The sequence below is a fragment of the Jaculus jaculus genome, chromosome 8 (assembly GCF_020740685.1).
Source record: "Jaculus jaculus isolate mJacJac1 chromosome 8, mJacJac1.mat.Y.cur, whole genome shotgun sequence".
Lineage (NCBI taxonomy): Eukaryota > Metazoa > Chordata > Mammalia > Rodentia > Dipodidae > Jaculus > Jaculus jaculus.
The window spans coordinates 20,619,101-20,638,868 of NC_059109.1; the positions used below are offsets into that span (position 1 = coordinate 20,619,101).

General features: G+C 40.5%; 1 protein-coding gene across 2 annotated transcripts in view; it reads right to left on the reverse strand.

Moving 5' to 3' along the window:
* Nucleotides 1-805: 805 nt before the first annotated feature.
* Nucleotides 806-19,768, reverse strand: part of Cdc5l (cell division cycle 5 like) — a 49,108-nt gene continuing 30,145 nt past the window's right edge. For both annotated transcript variants that reach the window (XM_004653051.3, XM_045156426.1), the window contains exons 14-16: nt 16,086-16,283; nt 2,683-2,895; nt 806-1,555 (exon numbers count right to left, since the gene is read on the reverse strand). In XM_004653051.3, the coding sequence (XP_004653108.1) occupies nt 1,451-1,555; nt 2,683-2,895; nt 16,086-16,283 (516 nt within the window). In that variant the 3' untranslated portion in view covers nt 806-1,450. The remainder of the gene's footprint in view (nt 1,556-2,682; nt 2,896-16,085; nt 16,284-19,768) is intronic.

Consider the following 19,768-nt stretch of genomic DNA (forward strand, 5'->3'; position numbering starts at 1 on the left):
CTCTCTGATCATTACTTTATAATGCCCTAACAAGTTCCAAAACTCATGGTCTACTATTTTTCCCTGTACATGTTTAGTATATCCTAATTAATGTGACCTCTGCCAGCATAAACTCTGTCATAATAAATGCTCATCTGTAACACTTCATATTTGGATTTTAACTATCTGTCACACAGAGAATGCCAGCTCACATCTGTCATGAACACTCAGGAGACTGAAGCAGGAGGAGCACTGCAAGCTCCAGGCCAGACAGGGTTACAAAAGCGAGTTTCAAACCAGCCTGGGCTACTGAGTACCTGGTCTCAAAATAAAGAGAACAGAACATGATTCATTATTCTCAACAGACTAGCTCCAGAAGAAAGAAACGAGCCTATTTTATTCAATGTTTTAGCTCTCAGAGTGGTGCAGAGCGTTTATTCTTAAATACCTGGTGAATGAATGAATGAGTGACTATATCCTTTCTCCCTTCTTCAGCTCCTAATAGTCTAAGATCGGGCAAATGTTTTTTGCTAAGTACTTATACACTGTTAGCCTATACTATGCTTGAAGCAATTGATATAATGTGCTACATCATTTTTTTTGTTAGCTTTTTGGTGCAGTTATTGTTGTCTGAGACAGTCTTAGTCTAGTCTGAATTGGCCTCAAACTCTTAGTCTCAAGTGATGGGATTGTAAGCATGTGCTACCATACCCAGCTACAATTAGGTCTTTCCACTTCTATCCATTCCCAAATTTTATGCTTACACAATTATTTACCCGTTAAACAAATAAGGACCTTTAATAAAAACCTGATGGCCTTGATAAGATTAATCTTTAAAATACTTTTTATTAAAAAAATATAAGAAGTCAAGAAAATTTAACTCCTTTAAATTATAATCCATGAACTTACATATAATTGGTAGAGAAAAGACCTTCCCTAATGCAATGGTGGGGGGGGAAGGGGAGGGTTATCCTTTAACAAGTCACTCTACCTTGTCAGTGTAGAGAAATGACCTTTCTGTGCCACAAAGGGCTTAAGACACCAACTATCCAAGAGTTACTCATTACCTGTAACACAGGGTACACAGCTGCTGGTTTGTGGGCACTCTACCTAATTGCTACTTCAAACAAAAGGCTAGATTCTCAATTGTTTACATTTACATTGTGTTTTTATTCAAGGGTTTACTTACAGGCAGTATTTCAGAGTTAGGCTTTTTAAATTAAAGGCCAAAACTGAAAGTAATTTTGCAAATATGACACTGGCAAAAGAATGATCGAGTTAATAATTTAAACCCTTATTCATCCTGGAGTTAAAAGTCTTTTAACACAGAATGTGGAAGATTGATACTTAAAATAAACAAGTGAAAAACCACAGATGGTAGGTAAATTTGTCAATGAAGATAAACATCAGTCTTAGCCTTGCAGAGTATGAAAACCAGCAATCAATCCTGTAACAGAACGTAAGCTGTGCTTCAGAATTTTGCCTGTAAAGTCTCTTTCTCCAGCAGCAAATCGGCGTATCTCTGCTGAAGCTCCTTTTCTCGTTCCTGCTGTCGTTGCACATCTTCTTTTAGACACTTGAAGACAGAAAAACATTCTAGGGTCACTTCACACCTAAGAGCACTGAAAATGAAAACCGCTGACAGCACGGTTTAACCTTACACAGAGCTGAGTCAATTCTTAATTCTAAGGCGGGGCTTGTCTCCCAAAGCGCACGCGCTCCTGTACTCTAGCACTACAGCTGTCCTTTGCTCTGGTCACGTGATGGCCATCTTGTAAAATCTCTGCTGCTATCTAAAAACACAAGCAACCACTGTCCTTTTGATACCCACAGCTGCACTGCAGTGAGCCTTGAGTTTCCTTTATCTGGGAAGGGACCAGAATGCATACTTGGGAGACATAACTAAATGAAACTTGGGGGTTGGAAAGATGGCTCAGTGGTTAAGTGCACTTCCTGCAAAAACAGGAGGGCATGCAATGACAGAATCACATCAATAGCTGGGCATGTCCTCCTGTTCCTGTAATTCTTTGTAGTTTTAAGGAATTATGTTTGATCTTAGCAATGGTATACAAAGTCCCACAGGGGAGAAAGACCAGAGGATCATTGGAGCCTGTGGTAAAAAGGCAAGCTCCAGAATCAGTAAAGGACTCTGCTTCAAAACAAGACCTGGCAGAAGAGCAATGGAGTGGGACACCTATTGTTCTGCTCCAGCCACTGTAGTAGGTGAGTGCTCACTCCCCCCGCCCCCGCTTATAGGTGAGCATATATATGCACATAGCCCCCCCCCCCCACATACACAGACAAAACAAAGTAAATAAAAGAAGCTTGGCCAAAGGAACCTGATGCTCTGGAATGACTGGCCAGGAACCAAGCAACGGGTTACAAAAAGGGACACTGCTTCAGTTCCCCAACAACTACATGAATGAGATGCAATGAAGCTTCAAGGGAAGAACTCACCAGGCTTACTTATTCTCCTACAGTGTTATTTACCCCTGTGTGCAAGACAGAAAATGCATATAGGAACAGCCTTTGCAGCCATCCTTTGCCTGTCTCCATCTCCACATGGGCAGATTGAGATTAGATAGTCTAACACTGGTCAGTACAATCTTCAGGAGATAAGCTACAAGGAGAATGGAAAGGAGCTAGGAGAATTCTTTGCAGCTCTCCTTCCAATCAATGCTTTGAGGCAATGCATGGTGTTACCTCTAGCCTCCGGGGAATAGCAGAATCTTCATGTTTCTTGAGTTCTTCAAAAGTACGTAACTCCAAGTGAGCCTGCTCAATTTGGTCCCACAAGTCGTTCAACTGTTTCATGAGTCCCATAGCACGAGACTGGTAACCTCCAAGCAAAATTTTCATCTTCTTTTCCATCTTTGCAGCTCTCTTGGCTTCTGTTGTCATGTGACCTCTGTTTATCTGGGAAATGGAGGAGACAGATCACATCAGCATACTTGTAACAGGGCTACAAAGTGGCCCTAGGCAAAAACCAACAGGGCTCCTCAACTACAATAACTCTACCACAATCATCTCCAATATAATAATTTTAACCACAATTCAATGTCAAAGCAGGTTAGAAGTTTACAATATGAAAAAATTGTTGTCTACTTTATGAAAATGACTTTTGGTCCATCTTCACCATTTGTATCTTAAAAATGTACTGCTGGGATGTGAGAGCAATCTGGCTGTGACATCTGTCACCCCGTTGATCACCAGGGTTGATTTGGTTAATTGGATGGTTCGCATTGCTGTTAGAAATCACCCAACCAAGAGCAGCTTCTAGGAAAAAGAGATTTATTTTGGCTTACAGGCTCAAGGGGAAGCTCCACGATGGCAGGGGAAAACGATGGCATGAGCAGAGGGTGGACATCACCCCCTGGCCAACATAAGATGGACCACAGCAACAGGAGGGTGTGCCAAACACTGGCATGGGGAAACTGGCTATAAAGCCCATAAGCCCGCCCCCCAACAATACACTCCCTCCAGGAGGCATTAATTTCCAAAAATCCATCAGCTGGGGAGCTAGCATTCAGAACACCTAAGTTTATGGGGGACACCTGAATCAAACCACCACAGATGGCTAGAAGGGTGACCCTTCCTACGTGTGACCCTCCCTAAAGTGCACTTGTTCTAAGAGGATGACCTCCCGAAGAGGAGGACTGGTCAAAAGTATACGAGTGGCTGCTAGAACCTCCCCACCAAAATTCACATGTATTCCATTTTTATACTAAATAATTTTCTACCTAGTTAGTATACCGTTGCTAAGATCAAACATAATTCCTTAAAACTACAAAGCTCCTGAATCCCAAGTCTTCCAAAATGGAATTCTTATCTGGAAAGGATTATACTAAGTCAGGTAACCCAGGCCCAGAAAGCCAAGCGCCACATGTTCTCCCTCATATGTGGATCCTAGCTACAGATGACTGGGTTTCTGTGTGAGAAGGAAAATACTTAGTAGCAGAGGCCAGTAAGTTAAAAAGGAGATATAAAGGGAAGAGAAAGGAAGGGAGGAGGGTACTTAATAGGTTGGTATTATATATATGTAAATACAATGATTGAGATGGGGAGGGGATATGATGGAGAATGGAATTTCAAAGGGGAAAGTGGGGGGGGTATTACCATCAGATATTTTTTATAATCATAGAAAATGTTAATAATTGAGAAAAAAATCCAAAAACCCCACAATTCTTAGAAACTACTAAGAGGAATGGTCGTCTCTCTATTGGATATGTATACTGGCATGGGTGGGCTGTCTTCTGGGATGGGATCATCCTAAAATTATGAGATAAGAACTAAAATTGTAAAAGCTGGGTGGGTATGGCAGTGCACAGTGCAATATCAGCACTCAGGAAATTAAAGAAAAAGGACTTTGCAGTTCAAGGTCAGTGTGAGACCATGTCTCATACCCCAGAACAACAAAACAAGTCCACAAAAACTCACCAAAGACCTACAGGGGAACAACTGACAGAGGAGTGATTCCAAGTAAATCCTGGAGCCTATGAACTGCGGCAGCAGCTCAGGGGCGCGGGACAAGGCGATGAGAAGGGAGCAGAAATGATGCAGAATCCATTTGCATGGCTTCTTTGGAAATACAGTCTGTGTTCTACAGTATTTTAATTGATCTGAAAAGTACGCCCCAACACCTAACACTTAGGATTGTGAGGTCAAAACCATAGGAATAATAATTCAGTCTACACTCATTTCTTCGTGCTAGCTTCACTTTCCTCCCTCTCTCTCTCAATGGGATTCCATCAAGTGACCTTTCTTTTTAAAAAGAAAACAGGTTTCTTTACTACACTGACTGGGGCAGTGAGCTGGGCAATAAGAGGACCACCTACCCAATAAAGTGATTTCTAAGCAACCAAAACTAGGAAGTTTCATGGTTATGATACCTTATAAGGTATAATACAAAATAATGTGTCTAAGAGTGCCTTACAATAAGGGAGACCATGTCATAATGTAAACACTTCTGTGTGATAGATAGAAATGTGGAGAGGGGGTTAAGTCAGCAGAAATGGCACCATGGGGTAAACTGTCCAAAGCAAAATACTGACACGGAAACAAATGCATGATTAGAAACAATGTGAACCAGAAAACATGGCCAGCTTTCCATGACAACTCTGAACCATCAATTTCAATGTACCACATCTGCTCTCAAAAGGCTTCACAGTATTATTTGTGAGAGTGCACTGAAGAGGACAAGCACAGTTCTACTAGGAAAGGAGCTTTTCACATCTATCTCCAGCTTAATCTGTTAAAAGTCAAAGTCAAACAAGCGGAGGAAGGGGCAACACTGCATGTAATTGCCTTGGAGTGTTAGGTGGAACTAAAATTCCTCTGTATAAAATAAATTCATTCTTTCAACATATTATATAAAGTTAAGCCGTTCTGCTTCTGAAGAATAAACCCATGTAAACTGCTGACCCTTTTTATAAAGAACCACCTTCCTCTAATGGGTAGAAATCAAGTACGTTCCATGGCATGGTACATCTTGTCAGAGGTCTGGGCAAAAACTCAAGGGCAGGCAGGCAGCATGCACAGCAGGTAGAGCCACTCTTCCCACCCAGCATACCACCCAGCTCTTTTGAGCTGCTGCACACTATCTAAGTTCTGTATTGCCATTTCTCCACCTGCAATGACAGGACAGTCACACCCAATGTTAAGAAACTTACATCAGATAACACACAGAAAAACCCTCAGCCACCTGGCACAGAATAAGACAGCAACAAATTGAGCTCTGGCTACAACAATGATGTTTGTATTCTTTTCTCTCATCACTAGAGGAGTGAGGAGGAAACTTTAAAATCTTTAAATTCCAACTTAAATAAGACTATGTGGATCCCCCTTCCTGGGGGGAAAAAGCAAGGAAACAGCTGTGACTTGTTTTAAGTGGGAAGTCTGCCTGTTGAGAACTACCATGTCAAATAAAACACACTGGACTTCTGTTCTGCAATGTAATGTTAGACCATGGATACCCAGTGTTGCCCAGTTTGATGAGAACCTTTTCTAACCACAAAGTTTAAAGGAGGCAAAGTGTCCAAACACATGAGCAGCAATTTTGCTCCAGTCCACAACCAGGAAAATAAAAACATACCCCAGCAAAACCTGTACACTGACATTGACAGCAACACTCTTCATAATAACCTATCCACTAGCAAATGGGTAAATGAAACATCATTTCTGCTATGGAATTCTACCAATCTAGAAAAGAAGTGAGGTATTACTAATCACAAATCTTGAAAACATACTTAGTCCAAGAAGGCAGTCACAAGAGCCGACATACTACATGATAATGTTTCTATAAAAATGTTCAGAACAGGCAAATCTATAGGTGCAAAAAGTAGATTACTGCTGTCAAGGGCTAGCACAGGTTGATGGGAAAGTGAGCGAGTGCTATAGGTTCAAGGCTTCTCTCTGGGGTGATGATAATGTTCTACAATTAACTGTAGTAATGGCCACACAGTTCTGAATACACTAAAAATGACCGAATTGTATATCTAATCATTGAGTTGTATGTTATGTAATATTGCTCAATAAGATATTATGAAAAAGAGTATCCATATAGTGGAAAGATTACTTAGGGCTGGAGAGATAGCTTAGTGATTAAGATGCTTGCCTATGAAGCCTAAGGACCCAGTTCGCTTCTCCAGGTCTTACGTAAGCCAGATGCACACAGTGGTGCATACGTCTGGAGTTCATTTGCAGTAGCTAGAGGCCCTGGCATGCCCAATCTCTCTGTCTCTAATAAGTAAATAAAAATAAAATTTTTAAAAAAGGTTACTTCAATGGAAAAATCCTTATTATCAGTTCTTAAGAGCTTTCCCTGCCCTTGAAAACCAACAGCAACAGTATTTTCTGATCTAGCCTCTACAAAGGTAGGATGAAGGGCTCAGCAGTTAAAGCCTTTGCTTGCAAAGCCTGCCTTGCCTGCCCAAGTTTAATTTCCTAGTACCCATGTGAAGCCATATGCAAAAAAGGAGTGTAGGCATCTGATGTTTGCTCACAGTGGCAACAGACCCTGATGTGCACGCACAAACACTTGCAAATAAATGCATAATTTAAAAAAAAAAAGGTGAAATGAAAAAAGTTGGAATTTATATCTTTTCTAACTTACAACACAATCATGGAGGAAAGGTAACATTATGAACTCACCTTCTCCCATTTCACATATGCCTGGAAGACGACTTTTTTAGACAAGTGGTTTTAAAGCTAACCTTGGAATGGCCTGGGGAGCTTTTCAAACCTACCAGTGGCAGTCCCCTACCCCCAGACTCTGATTTGATCATCTCGGACCTTGTGTCTTCCAACTCCCCAAGTAAGCTACGTCCCTAGCCACCCTTCAGCCCCCCTATAATGTTCTTTGGGATCACACGTGTCACTTGGCTACAAACTTCCAACTATGAGAAAGAGCCCACAGGTACATGGTCCTCTATGTCCGATATAAAACACCCCTACCTCGGTTTGCCTAGCAAAATGAACTTCGAGTTAGGCCTGTAATCCCAGCTACTAGGGAAAAGGATCCTAACTTTAGGGCCAGTTCAGGCAACTTAGTGAGATAATTTCTCAAAATAAAGAGGGCTAAGGATGCATGTATCTTGTAGAGCAGCTGCTTGGCACATACACAGCTCTGGGTTCGGTCAATCCCAGGACCAATGAGAGCAGGAGGAAGGAAGAGAGGGAGGGAAGAAGGAACTTCCAACAAAATTCTATCTTCCATCAGCCCGTTTTTAATTTTTTTAGTTTTTCGAGGTAGGGTTTCACTCCAGCCCAGGCTGATTTGGAATTTACTATGGACTCTCAGGATTACCACAATGCTCCTACCTCTCACTCCCAAATGCTGGGATTAAAGGTATGAGCTGGGCTGGAGAGATGGCTTAGTGGTTAAGCACTTGCCTGTAAAGCCTAAGGACCCCAGTTCAAGGCTCAATTCCCCAGGACCCACGTTAGCCAGATGCACAAGGGAGCGCACATGTCTGGAGTTTGTTTGCGGTGGCTAGAGGCTGTGGCATACCCATTCTCTCTAGCTGCCTCTTTCTCTGTCTGTTGCTCTCAAATAAATATATATAAATAAAAAGGTGTGAGCCACCACACCCAGCTGGTCAGCCTACTTTTTGAATACAGTTGCCTTTCTTTCCTCAACACTTTGTCATGTCATTTAACTGGTCTGTGGTGGGGCACACAGACAGACTTTTGGTCCAATAACAATAGAATTAAATATTTTGTTTTGGTTAGCAGATAGGACTTTCAAATATGGTTATGACAAAGTTTAGAAATGATTACTGTGCCTTAAATTAAATAGGTATTGGAACAAAATTCCCAGTGATTTTAAATAAAATGAAATTCACCATCTTTGTCAGAAATTTAAAGTAGACCAACCCCCGACAGGCCAATCAAAACTGACTCTATCAAGGATTAAAAAAAAAAAAAAAAAGATTTCAATCCAAGAACATATACATGTTCAAGACTAAACTTGGCATGGTGGCACACACCTTTAATTCCAGCACTCGGGAGGCAGAGGTAGCAGGATCGTGAGTTTGAGGCCATCCTGGGACTACATAGTGAATTCTAGGTCAGCCTGGGTAAGACCCTACCACAAGAGGAAAAAAACCCAAGGCTGACAAATTATGGACAGTTTTATTTTATAATGAGATATCTGGGATTTGCTTTCAAAATATAGCAAATGGGGAGAAAGGTGAAACCAGAGTGGCTATGAGGCTGGAAAGATGGCTCAATGGTACTTGTCTGTAAAACCTAAGGACCTGGGTTCAATTTCCCAGTACCCACATGAAGTCAGATGCACAAAGTGGCATGTGCATCTAGGGTTTATTTCTAGTAGCCAGAGGCCCTGGCACAGACATTCTCTCTCTGTGTGCCTATTCTATCTCACTGCTTATAAATAAATAAATAAATAAATAAACAAATAAATAAATAAATAAATGTTTTCTTCAAAAAAAGAGTGGCTATGATTTGAGGATTGCTATTTCTGTGTGATGACATATATTAATTATAGTAGCCTAATTTAAGATCTATTTCTAAATTCCTGCAATAAAATATCTTTAATTAAAACCCACAGCTACTCTAAAAGCTAATTATTTTATTAACTTAAGAAAAACCATGTACCAGACTAGGGGTGTAGTCCAATTGACAGAATGCTTGTCTAGCGTGCACAAAGTCCTAGAAGTGATCCCCAGCACTATATACACTGGACAGGGTGGTACATGTCTGTAATCATAGCACTGGGGAGGTGGAGTTAAGAGAACCAGAAGTTCAATGACAGCCTCTGCTACATAGTGAGTTTGTAGCCAGCATATACCACCAACCATGAAACATCAATATAATGAAAAACAATAGAAATTTATAAGCATGTTGAATAATAGCATACCAAAATGTATGTATAAAATGTTCAGCTGAAATCTACCATGATGTAAAATCTATTTATAATAACCAAATCTAAGCTTTAAGCTTTACTCAGTATATAACAGTATCTCTTTTTAAAAAATCAACCACATCTCAAATTTCAGACATTCATCAAACCTACAGAATTTAAAATTTAGCTACCCTGATGTTCCCCCCCCTCACCTTTTTTCGTTTGGTTTTTCTGAAGCAGAGTCTCACTCTATCACAGGCCAACCTAGAAGTCCCTGGGTAGCCCAGACTGGCCTTGAACTCAACATTTCTCCTACCTGTCTCCTGAGTGCTGCAGTTCAAGGTATGTGCCATGATACCTGGCCTTACTTTGAGGTTCAAGGTGAAGTTATTTCTTCATACATCACAGTATCTAAGCAAGTTTAGTCCAATTTATGTAACTGAAGTGCACAGACTTCTATAGATGTGTAAGAGAATAATTACTTGCTATTTGCTAGTTTCTCAATTTTACTAATATCTCACATGCAGACTTCCATTAAGTAACAGCGATAAGTCACCCAAATTTTACAGAGAAGGAAAGAAGAACCCAAAGTTAAGCAACTTGTCCTAGTAACGTAGCCACTAAGTGACGGTGTTACGCAGTTGTATTCTACTTTAAAATCCAACATCAGACCACACAACTTCTACTAAACCCAATGTCCTCCCTGCCTCTGAATCTGAAATACAAACATGACTGAAGAAATTTAAATTGAGGGACTGAATGACTAATATCATCAGATAGCTCCCTGAAAATCAAATGATTCTAGATATATGCATATAAGACCTTCATGAACTGCCTATCACTCTTTTCCTCATAGACATTAGCCTGTATATACCCACTTACAAAAATTCTCACTCCTGGGCTGGAGAGACAGACCCAGGCTCAAGTTCCCCAGGACCCACATAAACCAGACGCACAAGGTGGTGCATGTATCCGGAGTTTGTTTGCTATGGCCAGAGGCCCTGGTGTGCCCATTCTCTCTCCCTCTCTCTCAAATAAATAAATTAAAAAATATATATCATATATATATCTCAGCCAGGCGTGGTGGTGCACATCTTTAATCTCAGTATTCGGGAGGCAGAGGTAGGAGAACTGCCATGAGTTCAAGGCTACCCTGAGACTACATAGTGAATTCCAGGTCAGCCTGGACTAGAGTGAGACCCTACCTTGAAAAACGGGGGGGAGATCACATCTGAGAGGCATAGTGGCACACACTTTTAATCCCAGCACTTGGGAGACTGATGGAGGAGGATCACCATGAGTTCAAGGCCAGACTGAGACTACATAGTGAATTCCAGGTCAGCCTGAGCTAGAGTGAGACTGTACCTCGAAAAACCAAAACAAAATACATTCCAATATGTTTATTCTCAAGAAGCTATAAAATAAAAATAAAACACTTAGCTGGGTTTGGTGGTACACACCTTTAACGTCAGTACTCAGCAGGCAGAGGTAGGAGGATCACTCTGAGTTTGAGGCCAGCCTGGGACAACAGAGTGAGTTCCAGGTCAGGCTGGACTAGAGTGAGACCCTTGAAAAAGAAAAGAAAGGGAGGGAAAAACAAACACCTCTGAAAAACTTTATAGGATAGCAATGTTCCATTTAGCAGCATTTAATAAGTAAGATGAAACAGTGTTCATTTGGAGATTTCACCAAAGCTACACTTCACTACAGATTTTAAATGAGTGCAAGTGACCATGTCTCTCTCTTTTAAATTTCTACTTACAGTACATTAGTAAATGAAATACAGAGTATATGATGATACCAATTTAGTTTTAAAACCTTCCTCCCCAATGTACACATTGGAAAGCAAAGGGGGCAGTGGTGTGTGCATGTGTGTGTACATGTGTACAAAACGCCTGAGGTGATTATATCTGGACAGTAGGTTCTGGATAGTAAGAAGTTTCTACATTTTTCTATTTCTCTTAAATTTTCTACAAAGCACAGGTATTATTTTTAGAAAAACGTCTACAAATATTATTTTTTTAAATGCATAGAAGAGAAACTGTCTAAAAAAGACTGGCTAGAGACCAATGGAAAACTGATGGTCCCCAAGAGATGAATCAGGGGAACCGTAAGTGTTTCCTCGGGTCATTACAAAAAGGAGCTGTATGGGACTTATAAAAGTGTAATTGTTACTTTCAGGCTCACTGAGTTTGTTAAGGTTACGAAGCTTAAGTAATTCCAAAATAAACACATTATCCTTGGGTCTCCAATACTGTCCTCAGTTAAAAGACTGCAACAGTGAGATTCAAAAACATTAAGAGCATCTCTCACTGCAACTCTTGCTTAGGCCCAGAATATAATCTTCTACCACTGTAAAAAGAGGTTTAAGGATACCTAAAATAAATACACAGTCCACAGCAGCTCCACTTCCTAGTCTATCATTCAGCAATATGATCCTGTAATAGTAAAGCTGGGGTTCAACTGAACATTTGCAAACAAGAGTCATGAGTGACTGCTTTCATCTCCATACTCCTCAGGAGCATACACAAGATTTTTCAGTGAGTCTTCCCTCTACTGATGAGATGCAGGTCCAAGTGAGTGATTTCCATCAACATCCATCAGCCTTAGCAAGCATGAGCCACATGCATTCCAGTAAAGCAGTCTAGCAGTAAGTAAGGTTAAGACCTATTGAAAACCTTCTAGGAGCAGTTACATCTGGGTAGGTTAGGAGTAAAACACAAACTATCTGAAATAAATTCAACTTATGTGGAGGAAGAGCAAAAGCAACCTGGTTGTACCAAGATCATCTCTGGTCCACCTCTGCTGAGTTCTGCTGGAGACAACTAAGAAAACTGTTGGTGCCTTTAAAGGGATGACCGAGAGCAGAACTTGAGAAAGAGTACTCCCAAGGGCTGGGGACCCCTTTTCTACCACAGACCATCCATTCCAGCCCTCCCAGCCCTCCTCAGGGGAACAAAGCACAAAGCTGCAGAGACATTTCCAAAAGAGTACTTTAACCAGCACTGCCCACTAACTTAATCCTTACCCTAAGTTTTCACTCTCAAGGATTTAGGGAATTTTTTCCTGGGTAAAAATATCTTGCCTTTATAATGAAAATCACTGAAAAATGGCATCCACTGTGCAGCCAATTTTGCTGAAGTATGACCCTCAGGAAAGTCACGGTCCTCAGAGGGGTTTTACAAGTGCACGGGGAAGGGTTTAAATGTGTTATCTGTGTTATTTAAGTCACTTTATTCCCAAAAAGTCAGTGTTACATCATATTTCTTGACTACACTGACTGTGCCAGTAAAATACAGGGAGAAGTATTACTTCTGGACCCCGTTTCTACACTAAGGAAAGCCTTTCCATTTTTATAGCTAACATGACAAAATCTACTTTTCAGCCAAACTTCCTCAACACAGCAGTTTAGAGACTATTTCAAATACTATTAAACTTAATGGCAGGCCTAAATTCAGACTTTTCATTTCACTTTTGCACCTACTGGAAATTATTTCGCTGAAAATAATTATGTCTTCAGATGATTTCCTGTTTCCACTTCAAGTGGAAACAAATTAGAACCCTTCAAATTCTATTTGCACTTCCCAAATACAGAAATGACTCATTTACCTGGCATCATCAGAAAAGGAAATCCTCTACATGAGGCATTTTCCAGATAACTGAAGCCCACAAGAGTGGAGTGCTATCTGCCTTGTTCTCTGCTATGCCCCCTAGGGCCTAGAACAGTATCTGGAACATAGTAAGTACTCAGTCACAGTCACTAAACATGTGAATAAATAGTGGTAAGTTGCTTTTATTTTTAACCATTTGATGAGAATTTCCCTGCAATGAATTGTAGCCATCCATCCTTTTTTAAAAGTTATGACACTGAACAGAAATTAAGCCTTTCTCTGTTTCTTTCGGGGACACACTTTAACAAGGGCAAACACTCTAGCCTCCTACCAGATTCCTATAATGCCCTCAGCAGCCATTCAAATGCAAAGGACTTTCTGCTATCACGCTAAGATGCCTTCAACATACTATGTTTTTGTAAAGTGTTCTGACAAAGCTTTCCTTTCTGTTTGCTGCTGCTGTCCCTTTTTCCACACAAATGCCTGGCAAATTTCTGAAGTCCAAAGCAGAATGAAATACATACATGGATATACAAGTCAAAAGTCTTTTCCACTTACTTCTAACCTATAACTAGTCTTTGTATGCAACAAACTCCATAGCATACATCCATACCCTAAATCATATCTGAGATGGTTCTATTACTTTGTGGGTTTTTTTTTTTTCCTTTTTTGTTTTTTTGAGGTAAGGTCTCACTCTGGTCCAGACTGACCTCGAATTAACTAGTCTCAGGGTGGCCTTAAATTCACAGCATTCTTTCTACCTCTGCCTCCTGGGTGCTGGGATTAAAGGTGTGCACCATAATGCCCAGCTGGTTCTATTAGTTGTAAGTATCTTAAGGATGTTCAATTAAGCACTAAGTTTCAAATATTAATAATGAATAATGCCTCAAACACTAGCTGTATGTAATCTGTCTACATAGGAGACATCAGCTATAACAAAGCTGGATTTCATTTTGCCTGATGGGCTTGAATGGGGCCACAATTTATATTCACTATTCCAGAGTTCATGGCAGCAAATATCAAACACTGGCAGCAACAGTGTATGGTGCTTGCCCAGAAAGGCCTATCTCCCTAAACTGAGAGTGGAAAGGATAATTTAAGTTTAGCATTTAGTTTATACAATATAACTGGAGCTCCTTCCCCACAACAAACTTTGAATAATGTTTATAATTTAGTAATCAACTGAAATGATGAAAGAATTACCACAATTGAAATAAAATATTTATGTATGTCAAACCAGGAAGACTGTGTTTTCAAAAGCTAAGAGAAACCTAGTTCTGAATTAGGAATGGATACAAATAAAATGGAAGATTTGTTTATTTGGATCTTTGAGTTGCTTTTCTTTTTCTTAGAGGTTTAATAAACTTTCATTTGAAATAAGCATAGTTCACTAAATTAAAGGATTTGATTAAGTATTCCTTAAAAGCAACTAGCTGGGTAAACAATAAAGCAAGTTATCCAGGAGTCAAGAAGAGAAAAATTACTTCAGACTGTTTTATGAATATTCTTCCAAAATCACCAATCCTTCAACAAATACAGCTCTGCGGAAGATTTCAGTTCCTGGTACTGCACTGAACAAAGGGAACCATCTGTTTTTCATGATTGCTCATAAACGACCCAAATAAATCTCCAGAAGAACAGCAGTGGTTCTTTCTGTACTTTTCCCTTCAAAATTCACAAGACCAGTTCGACACAGAAATAAAATGACTGTACTTTATGGCACCACTCACTCTCTGACACATTTATTTGCTGTCATGAAAGTTAGTGCCTGAACAAAGTAAATGAGATTTAAGGAAAACCTTTTTTAAAAAAATCTTAAACAGCACAAAATGTCCTTGCCATTTGCAGCAGAAAGAGTTTACCCACCTCAAATGAGAAGACTTTCAAACTAAGTGAGAGATCGAAGTATGTATATATAAATGTTACAAGGAAGCTTTTCAAATGGCTTTCCAATCAATTATGATACTGACCTTAGATCAGGATTACACTGCTAACTAACTACCATTTATAAAAAATGAAACCTACACAACACAAAGTACAGCTTACAATTTAACCACTGATGTTCTATTCTTCTTGCACATTTACTCTGAATTAAAAGAGCAATAGCACACCCTGCTGGAAGTTAGCAATACAACTAGAGCAGAGTAATTTAGTCCTGAATAGGACTCTCAAGAAGAGAATTCTTCAGAAACACTAATTTCCCAACCACTGAAAAGAAAGGTCCACAGGCAGTAACAACTGCATGTCTATATCTGTCACCTTAAAGATTAAATTAAAACTCTGAGTAACTTTCAAATTAAAGACACTGCTTTTTCTTCTTCATTTCTCTGACACACAGCTCCCCAACCCTAATAACCACACCTGAAGTGATTTAAATACCTGGACTTAACCCTAAATAAAAATATCTTCAAATCTGCTTTTTGTACAGAAATATTGGCAGTCACATAAAAGAGGAAATTGAGGCCATTTTCTGCATACAATTGCTTGAAGTATCCCTTTTCCTTCTCATCCCTTCTTGGCCTCAGAAACATCCCTAAAGACCACCATTAAGAATCCACAAGGCAGCCTGGTGGTCTGTGGACCACAGTTTACATACCATTGGCAAAATGCCTACACAGATCCTGGAATTCAAAACATGCACACTATATTAAGAAACCAAATGCCAGGAAACTGCTAGTACATTTCAACATTTCAGTCACAGAAAGCCACAGAAGCCATTGTCTAGGTAACAAAGCTCTACTCTCTTAATTCAAACTTAGAAAAATCAGAGAAAGAAAGAAAAATATCAATGTTTTGTAGATGTATTGTCTACACCATGGAAAAGAAACTCACTGGCACTGGCTCAGCTCTCACTGATGTACACTGTTCCGAGTGACCAGTGTCAAGTTAGTGGCTCCTTGCTCCATCGTGCAGAGGGGAATAAAAGTAAACCAATGGGTGTGTTTAGAAGGCAGTTCTGAAAATCCAGTAAGGTCAAGAAAGATTAAAACACTTCAGCCCAGTTTTCTTCAAGAATCACAAAGGCAATCAGTAGCTCAGTCCTATGTTATGGAAATTGTCACCAGAGGTATGATGGGGATCACAGTGTCAATCAAAGCATATTTAAGTTAGAACTTCAATAGGATACCAACCTCAAGCCTCTTTTCAAGTGATTCAATTCTGTCCTTTTTGCTAGCTAGATTAGCTCGTGTGTAGCGACTTTGCCCAGGGAGATATAAAACTTGACTGTAGCATTCTTCCCATACTTGGTTATAAGCTTCACTGGACAGTTCTCCATGGCTCATTCCTTGTTTGACCACTTCCATCTCTTGTACCAAAACATCCTGGGCCTGTTTACAATAGTAATTTTGGTAAGTTTAAGTATTACAAATACTTGCCACCACTAGAGTGCTTAAGAAACTAGCTTATTTCCATTATATCCAAAGATCCCAGTTATCTTAGAAAGTAGCCATTATTAACTACATGCTTTTAAAAGAAACTTTATTTTATTTTTTTTTTAAATTTGTATTTATTTGACAGAGAAAGAGGGAGAGAAAGAGAATGGGGATGCCATGGCCTCCAGCCACTGCAGATGAACTCCAGATGTGTGTGTCTCCTTGTGCATCTGGCTAATGTGGGATATGGGGAATTGAACCTGGGTCCTTTGGCTTTGCAGGCAAATGCCTTAACTGCTAAGCCATCCCTCTAACCGAAGAACTTTAATTTTATACATTTGAGGGGGAGTGGGGAGAGAAAGAGTGAGGGAGGGAGGGAGAATAGGCAGTCCAGGGCCTACAGCCATTGCAAATTAACTCCAGACACATGTACCACCTTGTGCATCTGGCTTATGTGGGTGCTGGGGAATCAAACCTGTGTCCTTAGATTTCACAGGTGAACACCTTAACTACTAAGCCATCTCTCCAGCCCTTAACTTCATTTTAAAACAGATGAAACTAAGGCTCAGATTAAATAACTTAGCCAAGATCATACTACTAGTTAGCAGATGAGGCATGTGATGGTATAAATATAAAATGTCTCTGATAACCTTAAGCGTTTATGATTAAGCTTCCTAATTAATCTCTAGTTGGTGGAGTCTGGGAAACTGAACCTTGCTTTAGGAAGTACATTGCTGGAGGCAGATCTTGGAGTTGATTAGTCCAAACCACTGTGCAGAGCTAACTCATTCAAACTGCTTTTTGTTGCTGAAGAATGAAGATGTGAGTCAGTTCCTTTTTTCAACCATGATGACACCATGGAAAATAAACCTTTTCCTCCTATAATTAGCTTCTGAGCCCAACAACAAGAAACTGCTAAGAAAAATTGGGGCTGGGAGTAGGGCTGCTGTTGCCATGAAACTGACCATCTGGTTTTTGGTAACTGATTTTCAGGCAGAACATGGGATTTGTGACCTTGGACTGGAACAGTCTTGTAGTGTTGTAAGCAAAGCTTGATGGGCTATTCTGGTCAGAGCTGGAAAGACCTAAATGCAAAGAGAACTGTGGACTTATGAAAGCTTGGCTTACGCAGTTTCAGAGGGTAAAGAAAAGATTTTGTCAGAATTGGGCTACTGACAAAAAAGGCTGGCTGTATTCTACCCATGTTATGAGAATTTGAGTAGAGCTGAATTTAAAAGTAATGAATTGGGCTGGAGATATGGCTTAGTGGTTAAGCGCTTGCCTGTGAAGCCCAAGGACCCCAGTTCATGGCTTGATTCCCCGGGACCCATGTTAGCCAGATGCACAAGGGGGTGCACGTTTTTCATTAGGAGTGATTGGAGGCCATGGCGTGCCCATTCTCTTTCTCTCTCTATCTGCCTCTTTCTGTCTGTCACTGTCAAATAAATAAAAATAAACAAAAAAAATTTTAAAACGTAATGAACTGGTAGGCGTAATAAAAAAAGTGTAGAGCAAAAAGATATGAAAAATACGAGGCTGACACAGAAGAAATATAAGCCAATCTAAAGTCTCAGGCACAGAGACAAGTTTTAGGCTACTTAAGCTGCAACTGTTAAAGAGAATGCCAACGTTAAATATAGGCCAACTGCCCTGCATTGAACAGTGGAAAAGATGCCGTAAGGGTGAACCCTAACCTGCTGAGAGATCGAACTAGTAAGAATACAACTTCTTTTAAGAGGGCCTGATGGAAGAATGCTGAAGAAGTATCCTGCTCAAGGTCAAGCTTCACACCCCCTAACCTCTCCCCCAGCCCCCCGAGAACTTAAAAATCTGATGGCAAAGTCCACCTGGTACTAATTTGAGGAACATGAAAAATACAGAAAACAGGGCCATGAAGTGCAACTGTGGTTCCAGAAGCCACTGAAATAAAGGCAGGGTGAAGCAGGGTCATAATCCCTGCATGGAACCCGATGAAGGCCACTGCTGTAATGAACCATGATTTGCAATGAAGACCCCAGGATTTTAGAGGGGCAAGGCTGTGGAACAACTGCCAAGGCAAACTGCTTGCTCTTGCTCAGGTAGCTCTGCCTAGAAAGCAAGCAGCACAGTACAGAGGTAGAACTGGGCCTTTTGGAACCAGAGGACTTCATCACAGGTCCCCAGTGCTGGACTTGGAGCTACAGGATTTGAGGTTTGGCCTGCTGGTTTTCTGGTGTTCATGTTTTTAAATTTTTTCTTTGAGAGAAAGAGAGACAAAGAGAGAAAGTAAAGTTGTGCCAAGGCCTCTCATCACTGCAAACACCACACACACAAGTTCCACTTTGTGCATCTGGCTTTACACGGGTACTGGGGAATAAAACCCATGCTGGCAGGGTTTGCAAGCAAGCATTTTTAATCTCTGAAGCAGCTCCTACCCTGCCCAGTTGGTTTACTATCTTGCATTGGTCTACTCTGTTCTTGTTATGCCTTCTTCTCTTTTATTTTTAAATTTTATTTGTTTATTATTTATTTATTTGAGAAAGAGGGAGAGAGAGAGGGAGAGAGAGAGAATGGGCATGCCAGGGCTCCAGCCACTGCAAATGAACTCCAGATGCATGTGCCTCCTTGTACATCTGACTTATGTAGGTCCTGGAGAATCAAACCAGGACCCTTTGGCTTTGCAAGCAAACATCTTAACCACTAAGCCATCTTTCCAGCCCCTAGGCCTTCTTTTTGCAATGGGAATGTGTAGTGGTTTAGATCACACGTCTTCCATAAAACTGTGTGTTCGGAATGCTTTGTCTAGAGCTGGTGAAAATTTGGGAGATGGAGCCTTGCTGGAGTAGGTATGCTCTGAGGCACCTTGAACCTTGGCTATTCATTTCCCTCTGTCTGCTATGGATGTATAATAAAGTGAGTCAGTACCTGGCCAGGCCCTTCTATGTCTTAAGTGGCATTGGACATCACTCAGGAGAACCTACTACTCACACCAATAACTCATTCATGAGGGTAGAGTCCACAAAGCAAATCATTTTTTTTTTTCTTCAAGGTAGGGTCTCTAGCTCAGGCTGACCTGGAATTCACTATGCAGTCTCAGGGTGGCCTTGAACTCATAGCAATCCTTCTACCTCTGGGTCCAAATCACTTCTTAAAGGCCCTAAATCTTAATCCTTGAGTCTTAAAAGGGACAGTTAAGACTTCCAAATAGAAACTAATTTCTTTCAATTTTAAAAATTTCTGTGTGGAGCCGGGTGTGGTGGTGCATGCCTTTAATCCCAGCACTTGGGAGGCAGAGGTAGCAGGATTGCCATGAGTTCAAGGCCACCCAGATACTACATAGTGAATTCCAGGTCAGCCTGGACTAGTGTGAGACCCTACCTCAGGAAAAAGAAAAAAGTACGTGAGAGAGAGAGATGTTTGGATGTATATGATGTGTGTCTATGTGGAGGGGCATGTGTTCT